The sequence below is a fragment of the Acomys minous genome (genome assembly GCF_964271855.1).
Source record: "Acomys minous genome assembly, chromosome: 11".
Classification (NCBI taxonomy): Eukaryota; Metazoa; Chordata; class Mammalia; order Rodentia; family Muridae; genus Acomys; species Acomys minous.
This window is the reverse complement of record NC_140492.1, coordinates 10,922,565-10,942,278: the sequence shown is the minus strand read 5'-3', so window position 1 is coordinate 10,942,278 and position 19,714 is coordinate 10,922,565. Positions and strand designations below refer to the sequence as shown.

The window sequence follows — 19,714 nt, the reverse complement described above, 5'->3', positions numbered from 1 at the left end:
AAAACCCAGCAATGGCCTACAAAATTCAAGAGTGGGTTGCTGTGTTATATTCAAAGAATTTTAAATCAAAATTAAAAATATTACATATCTTTCAAGCCATAACATGGAACAAACACAGTACTTATAACAAATTAATGATATTTAAGAAAATATCTCTTATTTCAATCAACAAGATTCAAGTTAAAAGCACAGAATCCCCCAGGAGGTGGAAAGGAATATCAACCTTGCCATAAAATAAAAGCTGTCTTCCTACCGTTTTTAACATGGTGGGATAGAGCCAGTTTTAGCAGAGTCCACTGTTCTGAGGAGTGAGATTCAGAAGACACCGCAGATTCCAAGTCCTTACCACAAAGACAGTCTGCCAAGGCAACCAATTTCTCTCCAAGAATACTGCCTTTTAGCCACGGAGTTACTAAAGCATGTTTATCTGAACTAGAACATGCCTAAGAACCACAAAATTAAAGATTAGAAGCAAGATCAAAAGATGTGTCCAGACCATTATGTAGATCTCAATGGCTCCCTCCATCATGTGGTCCCAACTGTCCCATCCTCTCCCCCTCCTCGGCAAGCTCTCGGGAGAGCAGTCTTCCCAGTCACCCGGTGATCACTCCCGTGCTCTGCTATCTTATCCTCCAACCGCACATGCTCCCATGTAGCAAAACCCCACTGAGGCTTTGAAAATCTGTACAAATCCCACCTGTTTGGTTGTTTGTTTCGTTTTGTTTTATTTTCAAAATCTCCCCACTCCTCCTAGTCCAGAACACTTTCTTTTCTTGCCCAAGCCAACTACTTTTTCACTTCCTAAAGCACTTACTAGAAGGCATTATTGTATAAATGTTTCATCTGTGTGTGTGTGTGTGTGTGTGTGTGTGTGTGTGTGGTGTGTGTGTGTCTTGTCTTTGAGACAATGAGTTCCTTGACAGCTGACACTGTTTTAAACTTCTCTGATACCTGCTACCAACCCTGAAGATACGGTCAATGAACAATGAAAGAACTCTTTAGAAAGATTTATAAATGGCTTCCTAATGAGACATTTTTGTTCATTAATTTTTCTAAAAGTAAAGAATAATTAATATATAATGGTCAATTACTTCAATATTAACAATGGGGTTTATTTCCCCAAAGTCTCTGAAACAGAGTGCATAGGGCCAAATATCTAATGGTAACTTTTTTATTTTTCTTAAGTAGGGAAGTGAGAGGAAAACAAAAAACAAAAAACTTGTAAATCCACCCCTAAAACCATGCTGATCCATGTTCCCACAGCTTCGTTTGCTTTAAAGGCTGAGAAGAAAGGAATTTGCAACTTGGTTCATTTCAAAGCAATCTGGAAAAAAAGAAAACCCAAGTGCACGTTGGGTAGTGACTAAAAATTGCTTATCTTTTATGTTAAAAAAAAAAAAGTATAGACAATCAGAGCTTACATTTCAATCTAAGCTTTATCATTAAACTAGCCTTATGATCTTTGACAAAAATCTCAACCAACCTGGACACACTTGCTAGTTTGTAAACTAATAGGTTTAATATTCAGAAACTATAAATTTCTCTCCTGGTAGAGAAAATAAATGTCTGAATAAAATGTCTTTCAAGTTACCAAGACAGGGTCTCAATGCATTAACACAGCTCGACTCTAGGCAGCCCTAAGAAGCCAGGACAGCTAGGCGTTCCAAGAGCCCAGAGACCTGGGGCCCTACAAACACTGCACAGGAGGATGCTCTTCTGAACAGCACAAGAGCTAGACAACCAGGCAACTACAGCTGGTGTCAAGCGGATGGGTGTACATTTACTCTTTGTTCTCTTAGATTTTAAAACTTACATTTGTGGTGTGGGTGTGTGCACACACATGCATGTGTGAGACATGCTTACATTTTGTATGTGTGTGGACATACAACCTATGGCACAGATGTGGAGATCATAGAACAAACTGCAAGAATTGGTTCTGTCTTTCTCCCAAGTGGGTCCCTGGGATCAAACTCAGGTCATAAGGTCAAAAGGCAAGTACCTTTACCCACTGAGCCCATATCAGTTTACTTAGTAAATTATTGACTCTCCCTGTTCTGATTCAAGGCCTACCAAGCAGCTAAGCTAACTCTTCATGTAGCTTGCTTACAAACTACAAAATGAATGAATGAATGTAAATGGTGTGCCTGGAAGTTATAATTCTCAGTAAACAGTAAAAACATACTCTGCACTTATATTTTGTAAAAAGTAAACCAACTGGTGAAACTGGGAATTACATGAACATAATTGAAAGGGTTTTTGTTTGTAGTGCTAAGAATCAAAGCTGGGGCAGCAAACACAATTGGAAAGTGCTCTACCTCTGAGCTACACTAACAACCATGATGTAGTTCACAAAATAAAGTTTGTGAAAATTAGACAATACTGTGATTATACTTAATCATCACTGAACTGTACATAAAAACACAGTGGGACTGAGGCATGGCTCTGTGACAGAATGCTTGCTAAGCATGCAGGAGGCTGTAGGTTCAATTCCCAATATAGCAAAGGGGAAAAAAGAAGAGATATTATTAGGATAATAATTTTGTTTGGTATTTTTCACTACAATTAAAAAAAACATAAAGATAGAAAAATCAGTAAAATATGCTCTAAGAAGAAGTCTCTTATGTAGTTGATCTTAAGCATCTACATTTGAAAATGTGGTTGTCATTTAAATAATCATTGGAAAGAACACTAAAGCCATTTTTAAAAATTCCATATCGCCTCCTTTGATTTCATCTCATCACTTTTATTATCATTCTTCTTATTTAATCAAGTGGCAAACTGTACAGGGCTGAGACATTTTCACAACCTGCACAGTTCTCCACAGAAAGAAGAATTTCCAGATGTGTTCTAGTCAGAACCAGAACCATTCACTTCACTTTTATAAAACACAACAAGCAGAGCCTCGCATCCTCAGTTAGAGTACAGCAGAATGCGGTATCACCTGCTAAGCAACAACCTGGACTCTACAGAGTCAGTTTCTCATTAGAAGCTAAAATAGTAGGGATGTGCTGTAGCAGACACTTGACTGCTATGTCACACAGTCAAGTCACACAGTCAGTATGAAAATAGGGCTGTGGTTTTAAATGTCCATATCCACACACAAAACCAGACAAAGAAAAGGGGTAGGGGCTTAAAATACCTTCTCAATAACCTGAAGAAGAGAACTCCATTTCAGGTCCTCCTGAAAGAAGAAACACAAAGTTACAGGATAAATGGGAATGCTTTAAAAACTTAACTGAAGCTCCACACATACAAAACAAAACTACATTACTCTAGGCAGTCCAGCTTTAAAGACCAGAGTCTGAAAGAGCATACTGACTTTAAACAGACATTCAGAGTCAAGTAAGTAATGCACAAATAGCCCAGGCTTATTCTTATCACGCATCATAAAAATGTTTCTAAAGATAAATGACAGTGATACCTTGGTCAGATCATCCAAGACACCTTTCCTTTCCACATCACTGTCACAGCATCGGAGGGCACTATACAAGATGTCCACCAGGAAGGCCCCGTCCCCCTCCTGGCTCTCAGCTAGCCAGCCGACCAGCTTATGGTATAAGAACTTCACTGCAGGATTTTTCTGTGCAAGTTCGGCTAGTTCCACAGGTTTATCTTTGACAATGTTCTTCTGTTCGTCACCGAGGAGAATTTTAAATACTTGGCCTGAGGAGAAGGAATCAAGCAGCGTAGAGAGAAAGTGCAGGTGATGCTCTGACTTCTGCTCATTGACAAAGTTGATGCTGACCTCTGCAAGTTTACAGACTAAGTCTTCCAGCGGTTTCTTCCTTAAAGGAGACACAAGGTCTGAAGAATTGCAAATGGAAGGAGATTCAATCACTCCTTCAGAGCCTTCACTGTTCTCTCCTCCTGAAGATGCCCATTTTTCAGTCTCCTTATTAGCTTCGGGTGTATCGTCAGCAAACCTGACCTTGCCATTTTTCTTTTTGTTTGACTTTAATGAGCTCTTTGGCCTCTGAAGGACCCCTACTAGGTTAGACACACCCAAAACAGACTGCACATCGGCTTCTGGTTCACTGATTTTCTCAACACAGATCTCTGACAGTTTTTCCCAAAAATTTAGCAGAACGTTCTCCAAGTTGTAAACTGTTTCAGCATCTTTTTCTACATCTGCTTTGGCTTCCCAAGAACTTAATGTTTCTGCTAAGTGGGTAAACATCGACCCATGTTGCAGTCCTGGGTCCTTGAGAACTGTATCAATAAATGGGATCAGCTGAAAGGGAAGGTAAAAATTTAAATTCCATTTCCAGAGAGTTTAAACAAGGTTTAAACAGTATAGCCTCCCATGTGAGGGCCAAGGACATGGCTCAGTCAATAAGGCACTTGCCAAGCAGGGTGAGGACCTCACTTCAACCCCCAAAGCTAAATTAGAGAAAGAAAAAAAAAAAAGTAAGTCATTTGAAAGATAATTGAGGCACTTAGGCACCAAAAATTCAGAACACCTTTCCTAAATTAGAAAAGTAAGAAAAATTAGAAAAGCAGTTAAATCTTGAGTTCAAGGCCAGCCTGATGTACAGAAGGAAGGCCGGCTGGCTAGGTGTGGTAGTACATACCCTTAATCCCAGCACTAGGGAGGCAGAGACAGGCAGATCTTTGTGAGTTTGAGGCCAGCCTGGTCTACAAAGCAAGTCCAGGACAGCAAGGGCTACACAGTGAAATCCTGTCTAAAGAAGAGAGAGAGAGAGAGAGAGAGAGAGAGAGAGAGAGAGAGAAGCAAAGCAAGGAAGAAGGGAAGAGATGATAATGGGGCTAGAGACGGCTCAGTAGTTAGGAGCTTGCACTGCTTTTGCAGATGACCAATAACATGTTGCTCACAGCCACCTCTAACTCCAGCTCCAGGGGATCTGAATCTTTCATCTAGACTCACTGGGTGCCTACACTCACACATGCATAAAGCCACACCCCAAAAACATACAGAAAACATTTTAAAAAGTAAGAAAGAGGTGGGCAGTGGTTGCCCACACCTTTAAACCCAGCACAGCAGAGACAGGCAGATCTTTTTAAATTCTAGGCTAGCCTGGACTACAGAGCTAGTTCCAGGATAAGCATAGCTACACAAAAAACTATCTCAATAAACCTAAATAAATAAATAGATAAATAAATAAGAGAGAGAGATAAACAGAATAAGAATCCAAGATGTTAACAAATATCCACCCCTCTATAATAGAGAACCTGCCCTTATGATGGATCTCATAGTCAAATGCAAGTGTTCATAAAAGGGTAAATGCATCAGAGCAACTTAGAAATAGTAAGATTACCAAATAATTGAAACCTACACTACACATCATCAAGAGCACCATGCCAATTCTGTTTTGCTTTGTCTCTCTAAAGCAGTCAGGGATTTAAATCCAGAAATACGATATGGTAAATTAGTCTACAGATACTACAAGAGCAACTGACAGTACAGAATTTTTACTATCCTGAATAGTCATAAGTATACTCTTCAATTTGTAAATTATTAAAGTGAAATCCTGACTTAGAAGGCTAACTACAAAACGGTCAAGAGGACACAGTGAGCTTGAGTCTTTCCTCTGTGACAAAGCACAGGTGACATGCACACGTACCTGGTCATTAATGAGCATCTGCTCCATCTCCTCCTGGCCTAAATTCTGCTGCATTATAAACCGTAAACATTCAAAAAACGCAGAGATGACAGCTGAGCACTCAGAAAAGCTTGATTTGGTTCTCTCTGTTGACAGGCTGAGAAATGATAGTGAGGGTTATTCTTCCAAGAAAAAGAAAACAGGAACTTAGAATCACTAAAGACATTAAAAGGGCATCATATTAAAGAAAGACTTAAAAATCAAATTCTTCAAACTAGAAACTAAGAACCAAAATATTACAGCTGATGAGAATGTAAATGTCAAGAATTATGAACAGGAAAACAACTTATTTTCAAACCTAAGGTAAGACATATTTCCTGCCTAAGCATCAACCCATCTATAAATATGAAAGATGAAACACAACCAAAGAGATTATATTTAAAATGTGAAAAGAGAAAACAAAACAAAAACAAAAAAACAAAAGCCAGGCGACAGTGGCGCACGCCTTTAATCCCAGCACCTGGGAGGCAGAAGCAGGCGGATCTCTATGCGTTCAAGGCTAGCTGGAGTACAAAGTGAGTTCCAGGACAGCTAAGGCTACACAGAGAAACGCTGTCTCGAGAAAAGAAAAAGAAAAAAAAAACATAAAATGTGAAAATGATATAAAATAATTCATTATTAAAAATACGCCATGGTGGCATAGGCCTTTAATCCCAGCACTTGAGAGGCAGAGGCAGGGGGATCTCTGTGGGTTCGAAGCCAGTCTGTTCTACAAAGTGAGTCTAGGACAGCCAAGGATACCCAGAGAAACTGTCTCGAAAAACAACAACAAAAAACAAAAAACAAAAAACAAAAAACAAAAAAAAAATTTTTTTTTTTTTTGGTTTTTTGAAACAGGGTTTCTTTGTGTAGTCTTGGCTGTTCTGGACTCACTTTGTAGACCAGGCTGGCCTCGAACTCACAGCAATCCACCTGCCTCTGCCTCCTGAAAAAAAATGCAATCTTTATTAAGTGTTAAACAGAAGTAACTTTTTCTGGTACTTGGACACAGGACCCGGGACCTCACACCTGTTTCTAGGCAGATGAGACATATTCTGGGCCCTTAAACAGATCTAATGTGTAATTTTTGGGAACATTTAAAATTAGGTCACTTTCTGGATTTGGGCATCTATATTTGTCAATATAACAACATCATGACTCATTTAGAATGTGTCCTGTTTCCATCTAGGCACTTAACTGTCTTTATCTTTGTACTGGACACTATCACAAAAGTTTTGACAGTTTTCAAAGAAAGACGTGAGTTGGTTACCACTCCGTGTCCTGTAATCCCAGCAATCAGAGGCTGAAGCTGAGGCTGTGGCATGGGCTCTTTGGAGTCTAGCCAACCTACACAGCATGGCAACACTCTGCCCTGCTTCCACGGTCCTATTTCTCTGAAAGCTTTAAGTGTTTAACAAACAGAAGGGAAAAATTGGTGAAATTCAAATAAGGAAAACTACAAGAATAAAAACAAGAGAAATTCCTTTTGCTTTTAAAACCAGAATTTAGGCTAGCAAGACGGCTCAGTGGAGAACAGCGCTTGTCACGAGCCCTGCGTCCCCGAGGAGCTCCACGCTATAACCTACATTCTGGGGAGACAGAAGAGGCGCCTGCAGCCTGCACTCTGCACATCACACATACACCGTGACACACACAACAAAGCACAAATGTAATGTTTTTTAAGTTAAAAGAAAATTAATTGCTTACCCGGTAACTAGAGAGGTGAGAAAATTTTTGAAGAAGTCCAGCTTTGGCTCCATGACGGCCTGGGGGAGTTTGCTGATAAACGGCAGAAGGTATGGGCATATGACAGCAGCTAGGCCCCGGCCACCTTCACGAACCACAGTCATCAACTTGGGAAACACACTTTTTTTTGCATTTACATGAAGCCAACAGTCCTAACAACAACAACAAAATTACAACAGCAATTAGAACTTATAAGCATGTTTCCCAAATAAGAGAAAACAAATCTGATGAAAATCAAGCTGAGACTGGTAGAGCACACCGTATGCCTGGCACTTGTGAAGCTATATAGAGCCTGTACATATAGCTATAGCAAGACCCTGCCCCCAAAGAAAAATAAATACAAACTAAAAATAAGGACAGACACGGGGGACACATCTTTAATTCCAGTACCCAGAAAGCAGAAACAAGTGTATCTCTGTGAGTTCAAGGCCAGCCCAGACTAAATATGAGATATGAGCTCTAAGCCAGCCAGAGTGATGTAGGAAGACCTTGCCTGAAAAAAAAAATTTTTTATGTAAAATAGTTTAACTAAGAAGGCATTAGTCTCAGTACTATTAAAATAAAACTTTGAAAAAATAAATATGTTGCATTTAATAATTACATATTTGTTGTGCTAACAAGAAGATTATATAAATTATTTCTAGAAAAGCTACTTTATTTAAGAAATAAACATATTCTTGATTCAGAAATTCTTCCTGTGAGAGTTCCAGAGATATAATCACTAAGCAAGAGCAACTTAGACAGAAATAATTCTGTAGTGCTGAGATTGAGTTTTCAAGTTACTAAGCCACAAAGTAAAACTATAGCAAAGACCACAAACACTGTGACCAAAGACTCGAGCTCTCCTCACGGTGCCACAGGCACTCACACTGCTGTGCTTCCCAGAGGAGACTCAAAATCAGTGATGCGAAAAGTTAAAAGAATGTTTAAAAGCTAAAGAGAAAAAAAAAATGCCAGCTTGGTGGTGCACACCTTTGATCTCAGCACTCCAGATGCAGACACAGGTGAATCTGGGGTTTACAGAGACAGAGATACAAAAACTGTCTCAAAAAATTTTTTAAATGAAAAAAGGTGTCGGGGAGAGAAAAGGCAAGAAGAGAACAAAGGAGTAGGAAAGGGAAAATAACATTTATGCATCTTAATGGCCAGTTCAACATGTTTAGCGCATTTGTTCAGCATTTCCACTGAGTTTATTAGACAGGATGATGTAATGACCACTCTCAAACCTCAATAGTTGTCAATGTGTAGAGCACAGCTTCCCAGAGAGCTGGGCACACCACAGGGTCACTGTCATCAATGCTAAGCAGGACAGATGGACTCAATTTGGAAGCTTCCTCCTTCATCACCTGGGGAACATGTTGGCACAAGGCAGAAACTAACTCAAAATACGCTGAGCGAACCTAAAAGAAGCAGAAAGTAGGATTAAATTAAAGCCTACTGACGCTCGATACAACTAATTATGGCAACAGCAGGTTACTATTACTCACAACCACCTGTCCACATAACAAAAGGCACTATATAAAAATAACTTTTAAATCTTAAAGAGTAGCAATCTGAAAAGCCATTTGGAATCACCAAGGCAAAATAAGGCAGAAAGAATATAATTTTTACCACAAATCCTATTTAACAGCAGAACCTTTCATGTGGGGTATCTTTTTTAATTATTATCATTATTTATTTACATTACATCCCGATTGCTATCCCCTCGCTCATATCTTCCTGTGCCCATCCTCTATCCCGCCCTCTGCCACCCTATTCCCCTGCTCTAGACCTGGGAGAGGGTGCCTCCCCCATCTGACCACAGCCTATCAGGTCTCATCAGGATGAGGCTTATTTATATAGCCAAGCAAATATAGAATAGGACATTTGCCACAATGAAACAGAAAGAAAAGCAAGCATAGCAATACAAGATTTAAAAATCATCCACAAACTTCGTAAAAGTGCTTATCTAAAGAACCGAATTTTTGCTGGACAGTGGTGGCGCACACCTTTAATTCCAGCATTCGGGAAGCAGAGGCAGGTGGATTTCGTTGAGTTCACCCAACCTGGGTCTATAGAGCAGATTCCAGGACATCCTGAGCTATGCAAAGAAATTGCCTCAAAAACAAACAAAAAAATCTTTCTAGAATTCCTAAATAAAAATTCCTAAAACAATAATGTATTAATCTAAGCCAGGCAAGGCAACACACGCCTGTAATCCCAGCCAGAGTTACATGGTGAGGCTGTCTCAAAAAGAAAAACAAAAAAACACCAGTAAAACAACGTAGTAAGACAATAACTGCACAAAAGGGTCTGAGGTAGCTAGCTGGCCCTCTGCCCTTCCATGTCTTCCAACAATACAAGGATGCAGTGACAAGACGCCATCTTTGAAACAATATCCCTCAACAGAACATCTGCTAGAACAATCATCTAGTCTTTCAAACACATTTTTAGAATTACTTTATTTTATGAGTATTTTGCCTGCACTGACGTTTGTGCACCACGTGAATGCCTGATGCCTGCAGAGGCCATAAGCTAAGGGTAGAGGCTGGAAGAGGTGTTAGATCCCATGGAGCTGGAGTTGCCCATGATTGCGATGTGATGGAAATTGAACTCAGATCCTCGGCAAGAGCCCAAAGCACTGTGCTATCTTCAGCCATGACCAGCCTCTGTAACTGTGAGACATAGATTTCTACTCTTTATTAATTACCTAGTTTAAGCTCTTTTGTTTGGGTAGTATGGTTGGGCTGAAAGAGCAAATTAAACACAATCAGTGAAGTGGAAGACTGGATAAAAGAAATTATCCACAAGCAGCACACAGAGAGAAAACTGTGAAAAACACACAGGACACGTAACATAGAATAATCTATAATTAATTACAACACCAAAGAAGAAGAATGAAATAAAAGGACTATCTGGAGGCAATATCTAAGAATTTTAGAGGCAATTCAATGTCCCCCAATCCACAGATTGAACAATTAAAGGCTGGCTCATGCCTTTAATCCCAGCACTTGGGAGGCAGAGGCAGGCGGATCACTGTGAGTTCGAGGACAGCCTGGTCTACAAAGTGAGTCCAGGACAGCCAGGGCAAACAAACAAAAAACAAATCCTAATTATAAGCAAGACACATAAATGTGTGATAGAAACTCCACACCAGAACACATACTACAATTTTTAAAATTTAAAGAGCTGGGTGTGGTGGCACACGCCTTTAATCCCAGCACTCAGGAGGCAGAGGCAGGGGGATTTCTGTGAGTTCGAGGCCAGCCTGATCTACAAAGCAAAGCCTGTCTCCAGGACAGCCAGGGCTACACAGAGAGATCCTGTCAAAAAAAAAAAAAAAAACCAGAAGAAGAAAGAGGGGGAGAGGGAAAGGGGAAGGGGAGGGTAGAAGAAAGAGGAGGAGGAAAAGGAAGAGAAGGAGAAAATGTAAAGACAGCTAGTTACAATGGTGCATGCCTTTAACTCCAGCCCTCAGACAGACGCGCAACCTAACCAACCTACTAAATAAATAACACAGACCTAGCAAAGCATGTACAAGAGTTCAGTGCTCAAAAACAACCGAACAGAAGCAAAAGCAGAGCAGCAGTCTAAGAGACAAGGACTTCCTAAAGGACCAACCACAGAGATGAGCTTGCATGACTTTAAACAAACAATAAACATGAGCATAAATGCAGTAAAAATCAGGGGAAGCTATGAAAAGGAAGGCTTTGAGGGCTGGGGAGATGGCTCAGTGGTTAAGAGCACTGACTGCACTTCCCGAGGTCCTGAGTTCAATTCCCAGCAACCACATGGTGGCTCACAACCATCTGTAATGTGATCTAATGTCCTCTCCTGGTATGCGGGTGTATATGCAGACAGAACACTATATACATAAGAAGTAAATAAATTAAAAAAAAAAAAAAGAAGGCTTTAAGTAAAAACTATCATGATACCTGAGGTACATTATGTTTTCCATACTTCCAAAACTTGTTCTGTGATAAAAGTGATTTAAATTTGTCCTCCAGAGAATCAAGCTCATTGTTAGGTAAGAAGCAAAGCAATCTCTTCAGTGCCAATAAGGAGCATGTCACAACCCGATGGAACTTAGCCTCTCTCTCTTCCTCTGGCACAGTTCTGGGTTTGAAAAAGAAATAAGTGGGTTAGATTGCAAAGAAGCCAAACCACATATCTGACAGCTTTTAATTAAATGGTTATTATTATTATTATTTCTGTATCTTTCCCCTTCTGCAAACTCCTTTCAAAATACAAACACACACACAATGTTTTGTCACATTTATTTACTATGTGTGCCTATGCTTCTATGCCATGGTGTGTGTGCACACTTGTGTGTGCGTGTGTGTGTGTGTGTGTGTGTGTGTGTGAGAGAGAGAGAGAGAGAGAGAGAGAGAGAGAGAGAGAGAGAGAGAGAGAGCGCAAGCGCAGGAAGTCAGAGGACAAACTAGACTATGGGGGGCCTCTCCCTCCACCATGCAGGTCCTAGCAACTGAACTCAGGCTGTGAGGACTGATAGCAAGTGCACTTACCCACTGGGCCAGCCGGCTGGCCCACAGAATTTTAAACACACATTTTGCAACTAATACAAGATGAAAGCAAATGCATAGCTAACAGGATGGAGTAAGTGAACAAGCAAAATGTTCTCTCAGTAACGTGTACTAGCTAGGAATGGGGCTAAGGCATCTAACTACTTTCCTTCATGCAGTCTTAAGATGTTTGATTACAATGTAATGGTAAAGGTAAATAAAATATTTGTACTTTTGACAGAACTATTTAATAACATCTTCAAGTATACCTTCATAAAGTTCCTGACTGCCAAAAGGTTAATAAAACAAACAAAAAACAAAGTCAGGAGGTGGTGGCTCATGCCTTTAACCCCAGCACTCAGGAGGCAGAGGCAGGTGGATATGAGTTTGAGGGCAGCCTGGTCTACAGAGTGGGTTCCAGGACAACCAGGGCTACAAAGAGAAACCCGTCTTGAATTATTTTAGTTTTTCAAATTCTTTCAAATAAAATTACATATGTATCTCAGAAAAATCAAATTTAATAACCAAAATCCAGGCAGGCACTATGTAGCATATTCTAAAATAATTTCACCCACATTTAGTATTCTTTATCAAAATATGTCATACTGAAATTACACATGGCTACCAACCAAGTAAGTGCCTAGGGAGTTGCTTAGAAACAATGTGACTTACTGAGGGTCACTGAGTGTATCAGGAGTTTCTTTTAGAAGATGATCCTGTAGGACCTGAAGGAGAAAACCACCAAAGCCATGAGATGTTATGGACCTGTCAATGGTGATCAGATATAGAGAAAATTCATGTTTTAAAAATTCCTATACCCTCAACTGCCTACAAGCCATTTCAGACATCAAAACTAACAGGTGGAAATTTTTCCCCTTTTTTTTCTTCCTATCTATCCCCTACACTGCCTGCTACTGTGGTAAAGACAGGGTACTGTAAAACAGCTCCAATTCCCATCAAGTGAAATTCTCCACTAAACACCTGCGGCCACTTGCCATTCATTACTCCCTACAACAGTCAGGGGGCAGCTCTCTCGCTGCCTTTATGAGGGTTGTAAGGAACAAGCTCAGGCACTCAGGCTCACACGGTGAGAGCATTGCACTGGACCCACACAGCCATCTTGCTAGCACCTCTATACTTTTTCAGGTTACGGAAACTTTTTATGGTGATTATGTCTGAAGAGAGAGAGACAGTTTACATCTTAGCACACTTCACAAGAGCAGGTAAAAGAGCTACCACTGCGTGCCTGAGAGCTTTAGACACCTTAGGCATACAGGTACAGAGTGATTCCAAAAACTCACACTTGTAATTTCTTCCTTACAGAACGCTATGGCTTCAGGTTGCTTGCTTGGAGGGAAAGCAGCCTCGAATGCATCCTTCGCGGCAAGTGCAGCCGGTGGATATGTATCACACTGAGCCATTAGCCAATATCCCATTACACTTTTTAAATACGGAGCTAAGTGCTTCTTTACTTTAAGGATAAGTTTTTCAAAAGCTTGCTGTGTAGCTTCTCGTACCCGGCGATCATGATCCTATTGAAAACAGAAATATGGTTTAAAAACAAATACTAATATTTGTAAATATTCCACAATGACTCACATTAGGAAATCATCTATGTATATAATCAAACTAATATTAGCTTTTGACAGGCTAGAGTAATAACTCAGTAGTGCATCATTATGTTCTCGGTTAAAAATGCACTGAATTAGGTGAGCATGGTGGCAGGTTGAGCAATGTGAGTTCAAAGCCAACCTGGTCTACAAAGTGAGTGCAAGAAAGCCAAGACTACACAGAGAAACCCTGTCTGCAGAGGGGGGGTTGGGGGAGTCGTGAATTTAATTGCAAGCCATAAAAAGAAAAAGAAAAGAAAGAAAAAGAAAAAATGCTTTGAAATACTGAGAATTTAGCATTTCTTTACTGGCAATCATGTGAAATAATTTTTCCTGTCCTCCATTTCCAATGAGATTATATCTAAGATAGGTTCAAAGACTTAGTAACTATACAAAATTCATTCTCAAATACAGAAAGGAAACCCTCTCCAGAAATGAATCATTTAAGCAGAAACAGGCTCATAAACACTAATGCTTACAAGGGAAATTTTACAGAAGATTCTTGGCCAGTATGGAAGAACTCCTTTCACAGCTTCTGTGTCTCTCTCAGTGCACATAGTTCCAAACTCTTGCATTGCCTGAAAATAATCGACATTATCAAGGATTAGCAAATGTAACACTGCCTGACAATTTTCTTTCTTTTGTTCTGGAAGCTTAATCCATTTTACTTAAAAGAAGAATGCATTATTTCTGTCTGTTAGACCAAAAAAAAAAACTTCCAAAATTCACTACAGAAGAAACGTAACCATTGACTTTTAAACTTTACCATAAACAAATAAAACAAAGCCAAGTAAGTGGTGCCACCCGCCTTTAATCCCAGCACTTAGGAGGCAGAGGCAGGCAGATCACTAAGTTCAAGGCTAGCCTGGTCTACAGAGTAAGTTCCAGGATAGACAGGGCTACACAGAGAAACCCTGTCTCCTAAAAACCTAAACAGATACAATCAATGGATGAAGGAATAATAAAAAGGTAGGCCTGAGCCAAGCATGTCATCAGCTACCTGGAGGCTGAGGAAGACCACTTATGCCTAGAAATCTTAGACTAGCTTAGCAAAACACTGCAACTCAAAAAATAAAAAATAAAAAAATAGTGAAGAGATGGCTCAGCAGTTAAGAGCACCAGTTTCTCTTCAAGTAGCCCAGGTTCAGTTCCAGGCACCAACATAACGACTCACAGCCGTAACTCCAGTTCCAGAGGATCCAACAACGTCTCTTGGCTTCTTGGGCATACACATGGACCTGGCGCCCAAGCATTCAGGCAGAACACTGATATACTTACACACAGACAGACAGACAGACAGACACATACACACACACACACACACACACACACACACACACACACACACACCACATACATACACACATACATACATACAAACAAGAGCCAGGCATGGTGGCTCACACCTATAGGAAGATTACCACAATTTAAGGACAGCCTAGTCTACATACTTCCAGAACAGCAAGGGCAAAACTCTAAAAATAACAAAAAATTTTTAAAATTATATTCCCCTACCATGAATAATTACATATCCAATATTCCAAAATGTGGCTCAAAATGTTTCAGAGCAACAAATTTATAATGCAAAACATAAGTGAAAACTAAATTTATGTATCAAAAAAATTACAATGGTAAAAGAACTAATGATAAATTACTGCACAGTTTTCTTTATATCAAACATACCTAGCATTTATTCTTTTTTTTTTTTTAATTTTTTTGGTTTTTTGAGACAGGGTTTCTCTGTGTAGCCTTGGCTGTCCTGGACTCGATTTATAGACCAGGCTGGCCTCAAACTCACAGCGATCCTGCCTCTGCCTCCCAAGTGCTGAGATTAAAGGCGTGCGCCACCACGCCTGGCTCTAGCATTTATTCTAACAAAACTACGGAACTGTTTTTAAGAAAACTTGCCTTTAATTTTGTCGTGACATCTTTTTTGGAAAGTTTCCGCAGCACCATTCGGAAGTCAGCATCTACGAGACAGTCTATGTCCTCAGCTCCTTGAATTGCAGGAACATAGCCGAGGTCACTGTGAGATGTTCCAAAGCCAACGAATCCAGGCACCGTTCCCTGCTCTTTGGCAAGGAGCTCTGCAGCTCGGCCACTGTTTGAAGGCTGATGAGGAAGAAAAATAGAGGAGGAAAAATCAGGACATTCACACACATACATTAATTAAAAATACATTTTTAAAAAGATAATAGCATTTTGAACCTCAGTCAGAATATCGACTAATATGTTCAACATACAAAGCTGCTAGTTCTAAATATTTGTTGTTAAAGAAAAAACAAATATCTGAATTACAGAAAGAAAATCTAGTCACTATCAATTAAGGGAAGAAGCAGATGAATCTTTGAGTTTGAGGCCAACCTGGCATACAGAAAGAGTTCTAGGACATTCAGGGCTACAGAGAGAAAAACCTGTCTCAAAAACCAAACAAAAACCACGAAGTCCTACTACTAAACCAGCGAAGAGAACTGAAGTGTTGGGTTGACTTGACAGTGATAACGAGAGCAAGAGAAAAGTGTATCAAATCCCCAGCCTCCCACTTACAACAATTTCCTTAAATGTGCAAACCATGTCTTTTATTCAATGTCTACTGTGGATATAAAACACAATTACTAATGTGATTTTTGCAGGTTAGATACTTACACCCACAGTTAAATAAAAATTAAAAACCTAAGGGCCGAACAAAATGGCACAGGAAGTAAAGGTACCTTATGCCAAGCCTGAGAACCTCAGTTACATGCTAGGACCCACATGGTCAAAGGAGAGACCTGATTGGCCTCTCGTCTCCACACAAGTGCACATAGGCAGGCATGCTCATGTACATAAACAAATAAATATTATATGCACTTAAAAAAAAAAAGAGCTGACAGTGGTAGCACACATCTGCAATCCCAGCACTGGGAGGCAGAGGCAAGTGGATGCTGTCAGTTCAAGGACAGCCTGGTCTACAAAACAAGTCCAGTACAGCCAAGGATACACAAAGAAACCCTGTCTTGAAAAACCAAAATAACTAAATAAAAACAACATTGGACAAGCTAGAAGATCACTAGCGGCACTCAGGAGGCAGAGGCAGGCAGATTGCTGTGAGTTCGATGCCAGCCTGATCTACAAAAGTGAGTCCAGGACAACCAGGGCTGTTACACAGAGAAACCCTGTCTCGAAAAACAAACAAACAAAAAGATCACGAGCTTGAGGCCAGTTTGGGCTACATAAGAAGTCTCAAGTCAGGCTGTACTACATAGCAAAAACCCTATCTCAAGACAAAACAACAACCAAAACACCAGACACGAATCTATGATCTACAAACATATGTGGCACCAAGCAATATTTTCTATTGAACAAATGCTACCTTTATGTTCAAGTCCAGGCCCAGTAAGAATGCTTATTGGGTAAAAGCACTTGCTGTACGAGCTGTCAGACAGACTGGACTTCCACTCTAGGAACCACATAAAGAGAAAGACAGAGTGGACTCCAGGAGCTGCCCTCTGAACACCCCACACCCAACAGGCAACATTCTAAAACTAACTTCAAGCCTTAACTCTGAAATTTCTGGTCCCCACAAAGTTAAGCAAATAAACTTCTCTAAGCTTGTTAGATCATCTTTTTTGTTTGCTTTTTGGTTGTTCAAGACAGGGTTTCTCTCTGTGTAGCCTTGACTATCCTGGACTCACTTTGTACACCAGGCTGGCCTTGAACTCAGAAATCCACTTGCCTCTGCCTCCTCTATGCTGGGGTTACAGCTGTGTGCCACCATGCCCAGCTTGTTATAAAAGCAATCAATTTACTCTGAGGCATTTGCAATTCTCAAAAGTAAGTTTTTAAACAACTATAGTAATAACTGATCCCAGAAAGAATCATCTATGGGTGCAAAAAATCTTTAGGGATAAGTATATTAAATTTCAGACTACAATACCACATATTCTTACCCAATAGAAAAAGATAACTTTATAATTGTCAACATTAAGCAAATATCAATAATAAGAAAAAGAAAAACAAAAAAACAAAAACAAAAAACAAAAAAACAGCCTGGTCTACAGAACTAGTTCCAGAACAGCCAGGGATACATACACAGAGAAGTCCTGTCTCGAGAGGGGAAGGGGGGTACTGTGCACTTCTAGTGTGATATACTGAGAATGGCATTCTGGTCAAAAATAGCTTAACTTGAATTGATATAAGGAAACTACTAGATAAGTCTAAACAAATCAAAGCAACAGCCAACACTTCCTGGTTCTTATGACATAAAAGACAGGTTCATCTAAGGGGCAGGAAACAAGCAACTGTTTAAATCAAAAGACTTAAATGGCTGCCAAAGGAAATAAGTGATATTTGGCTGAGTCATAAATGCTTTAAGGGCGTGGGGGCACACGCCTTTAATCCCAGCACTCAGGTGGCAGAGGCAGGCCGACCTTTGTGAGTTGGGAGGCCAGTCTGGTCTACAAAGAGAGTTCCAGGACAGCCAGGGCTATGACACAGAGAAACCCTGTCTCCAAAAATAAAAATTAAAAAAGTTATTATAAATCCTTTCAACACCCTTAATCCCAGCACTTGGGTGGCTGAGGCAGCCACCTCTCTATGAGTGTGACTAGCTAGGGCTAGTCAAAGTAGTAGTAGTAATAACAACAACAACAAAATTTAAAATATACATGTTAGAAATTGTAAGTCTAAACGTTATATTTGGGTATTCCACCATGGTTAAAGTTTTGCATATATTATATGAAGAATGGCATTGTGTTTAGAATATATAAAATGGAAAATTGAGGTGTTAATTACTGAAATTAACTTTCCTGAGGATATCAAAAAATGTATCATTGAGAGGAAAATGAAATCTGAACAAATATTAACAGATGATTACTGGGAGTAAATATGGAGATTTCTGGGCTCGGCACACACCTTTAATCCCAATACCCCCAAGGCAGTGGAAAGTAGGTGTCTGTGAGTCCCTGGTCATCTACATAGCCAGGCAGAGAGCTACACAGTGAAACAGTCTTTAAACAAAAAGAAACTGCGAACTGTAAACAATTCTACTAATTGTGCCCCTTCAGTTATTAAAGTTTTTGTGCTGTGACAATCACACAAGAATGCAACAAAAGCATTTAACATAGCAACGTTAATGCCGCAATTCTGATACTAAAATCACTAACGTTAACTCAGAAGTGGTGGAAGAGTTCTATAAAACCCAACAGTGTGTGTCAATGTGTGTGTGTGTGTGTGTGTGTGTGTGTGTGTGTGTGTGTGTGTGTTCCATTACGATAACTGCAGCAGAAAAACATCTGCCTTTACAATGCTTATAAAAGCATTTTAGTAAACTACATGGCACACAGTGTTGTCAGCACAGAGAACAGCTACATTAAGATGGGGCTGATACAAGAGGATGGGTGCACTGAGGTGTCTATAGCCACCTAACATATGGGCATCCGGAGCCTGCCAAGCCAGGCCAGGCCAAGACGCGGGGTGTTCGGGGGTGGCCAAGATGAGGCAGGAAGAGCGAGGTGAGCTGGAGGCCAGAGACCCAATAGGAGACACCGATCTGACAGCAGGCTTTCCATGTACAGGCTCGGCCCTCGGCAGGGAGGGACCAGGAAAGCTACACTACATTCCCGTGCAAATGAAGCTCACACTCGCCTCTTCCCACCGCTCCTACACAACCTCGGCCACCTGGGCAGGTACCACCCGGGTGGGTTGCACGCTGACACCGTTTCCCAGTGACACCTCCCTGTGCGCGCTCCTTACACGCACAGCTCCCACGTGAACCGTCGTTTGGGTCCTAACTCTTCAACTTGCCCACCCGCGGGGATTGACACTAGGAGAGGTCACCCGTCTCCCTCATGGCCCTCTGGACACCCGGGCCGCGCCGCACGGACTGCCATGCCGGGCCTCACCCTCAGGTTCCCCTTGGTCCGCTGCTTATTCTTCCCGCCCATGGTCGCGGTGGCGGCCGCGTTCTCAGTCTGCAGGGCCGAAGTTGACACCGCCGGGCCACAACTTCCGGGCCCTCGCACCGGAAGGGAACTCATAATAGAAACTTCCCACCACCCACCCGGCCCTTTGGCTTCCCGCTTCCGCTCCCGCCTCCCCATCGGGACTTTGACCATCCGTTGCTTGAAACGTAACAAAGAAAGCCACGCCTACGTGAGTGGCATCACTGAGGGCCAATCAGAAGCCAACATTGAACCCCAGGCGCCAAATCCTGTGCTAGGTATTTGCAGCATGTAGACTTCCTTTATCGTGTGTGGGAATTTGACTTCAGCTATAT

General features: G+C 40.8%; 1 protein-coding gene across 1 annotated transcript in view; it reads right to left on the bottom strand.

The window, feature by feature from the left end:
• LTN1 (listerin E3 ubiquitin protein ligase 1) overlaps window positions 1-19,490 on the bottom strand; it is a 48,179-nt gene extending 28,689 nt beyond the window's left edge. Inside the window, exons 1-12 of the mRNA XM_084802340.1 lie at window positions 19,341-19,490; window positions 15,367-15,570; window positions 13,938-14,036; window positions 13,150-13,380; window positions 12,521-12,573; window positions 11,261-11,441; window positions 8,573-8,746; window positions 7,308-7,498; window positions 5,583-5,718; window positions 3,422-4,231; window positions 3,140-3,181; window positions 254-443 (exon numbers count right to left, since the gene is read on the bottom strand). Of these exons, the coding sequence (XP_084658466.1) occupies window positions 254-443; window positions 3,140-3,181; window positions 3,422-4,231; window positions 5,583-5,718; window positions 7,308-7,498; window positions 8,573-8,746; window positions 11,261-11,441; window positions 12,521-12,573; window positions 13,150-13,380; window positions 13,938-14,036; window positions 15,367-15,570; window positions 19,341-19,475 (2,446 nt within the window). The 5' untranslated portion in view covers window positions 19,476-19,490. The remainder of the gene's footprint in view (window positions 1-253; window positions 444-3,139; window positions 3,182-3,421; window positions 4,232-5,582; window positions 5,719-7,307; window positions 7,499-8,572; window positions 8,747-11,260; window positions 11,442-12,520; window positions 12,574-13,149; window positions 13,381-13,937; window positions 14,037-15,366; window positions 15,571-19,340) is intronic.
• Between the last annotated feature and the right edge of the window lie 224 nt (window positions 19,491-19,714).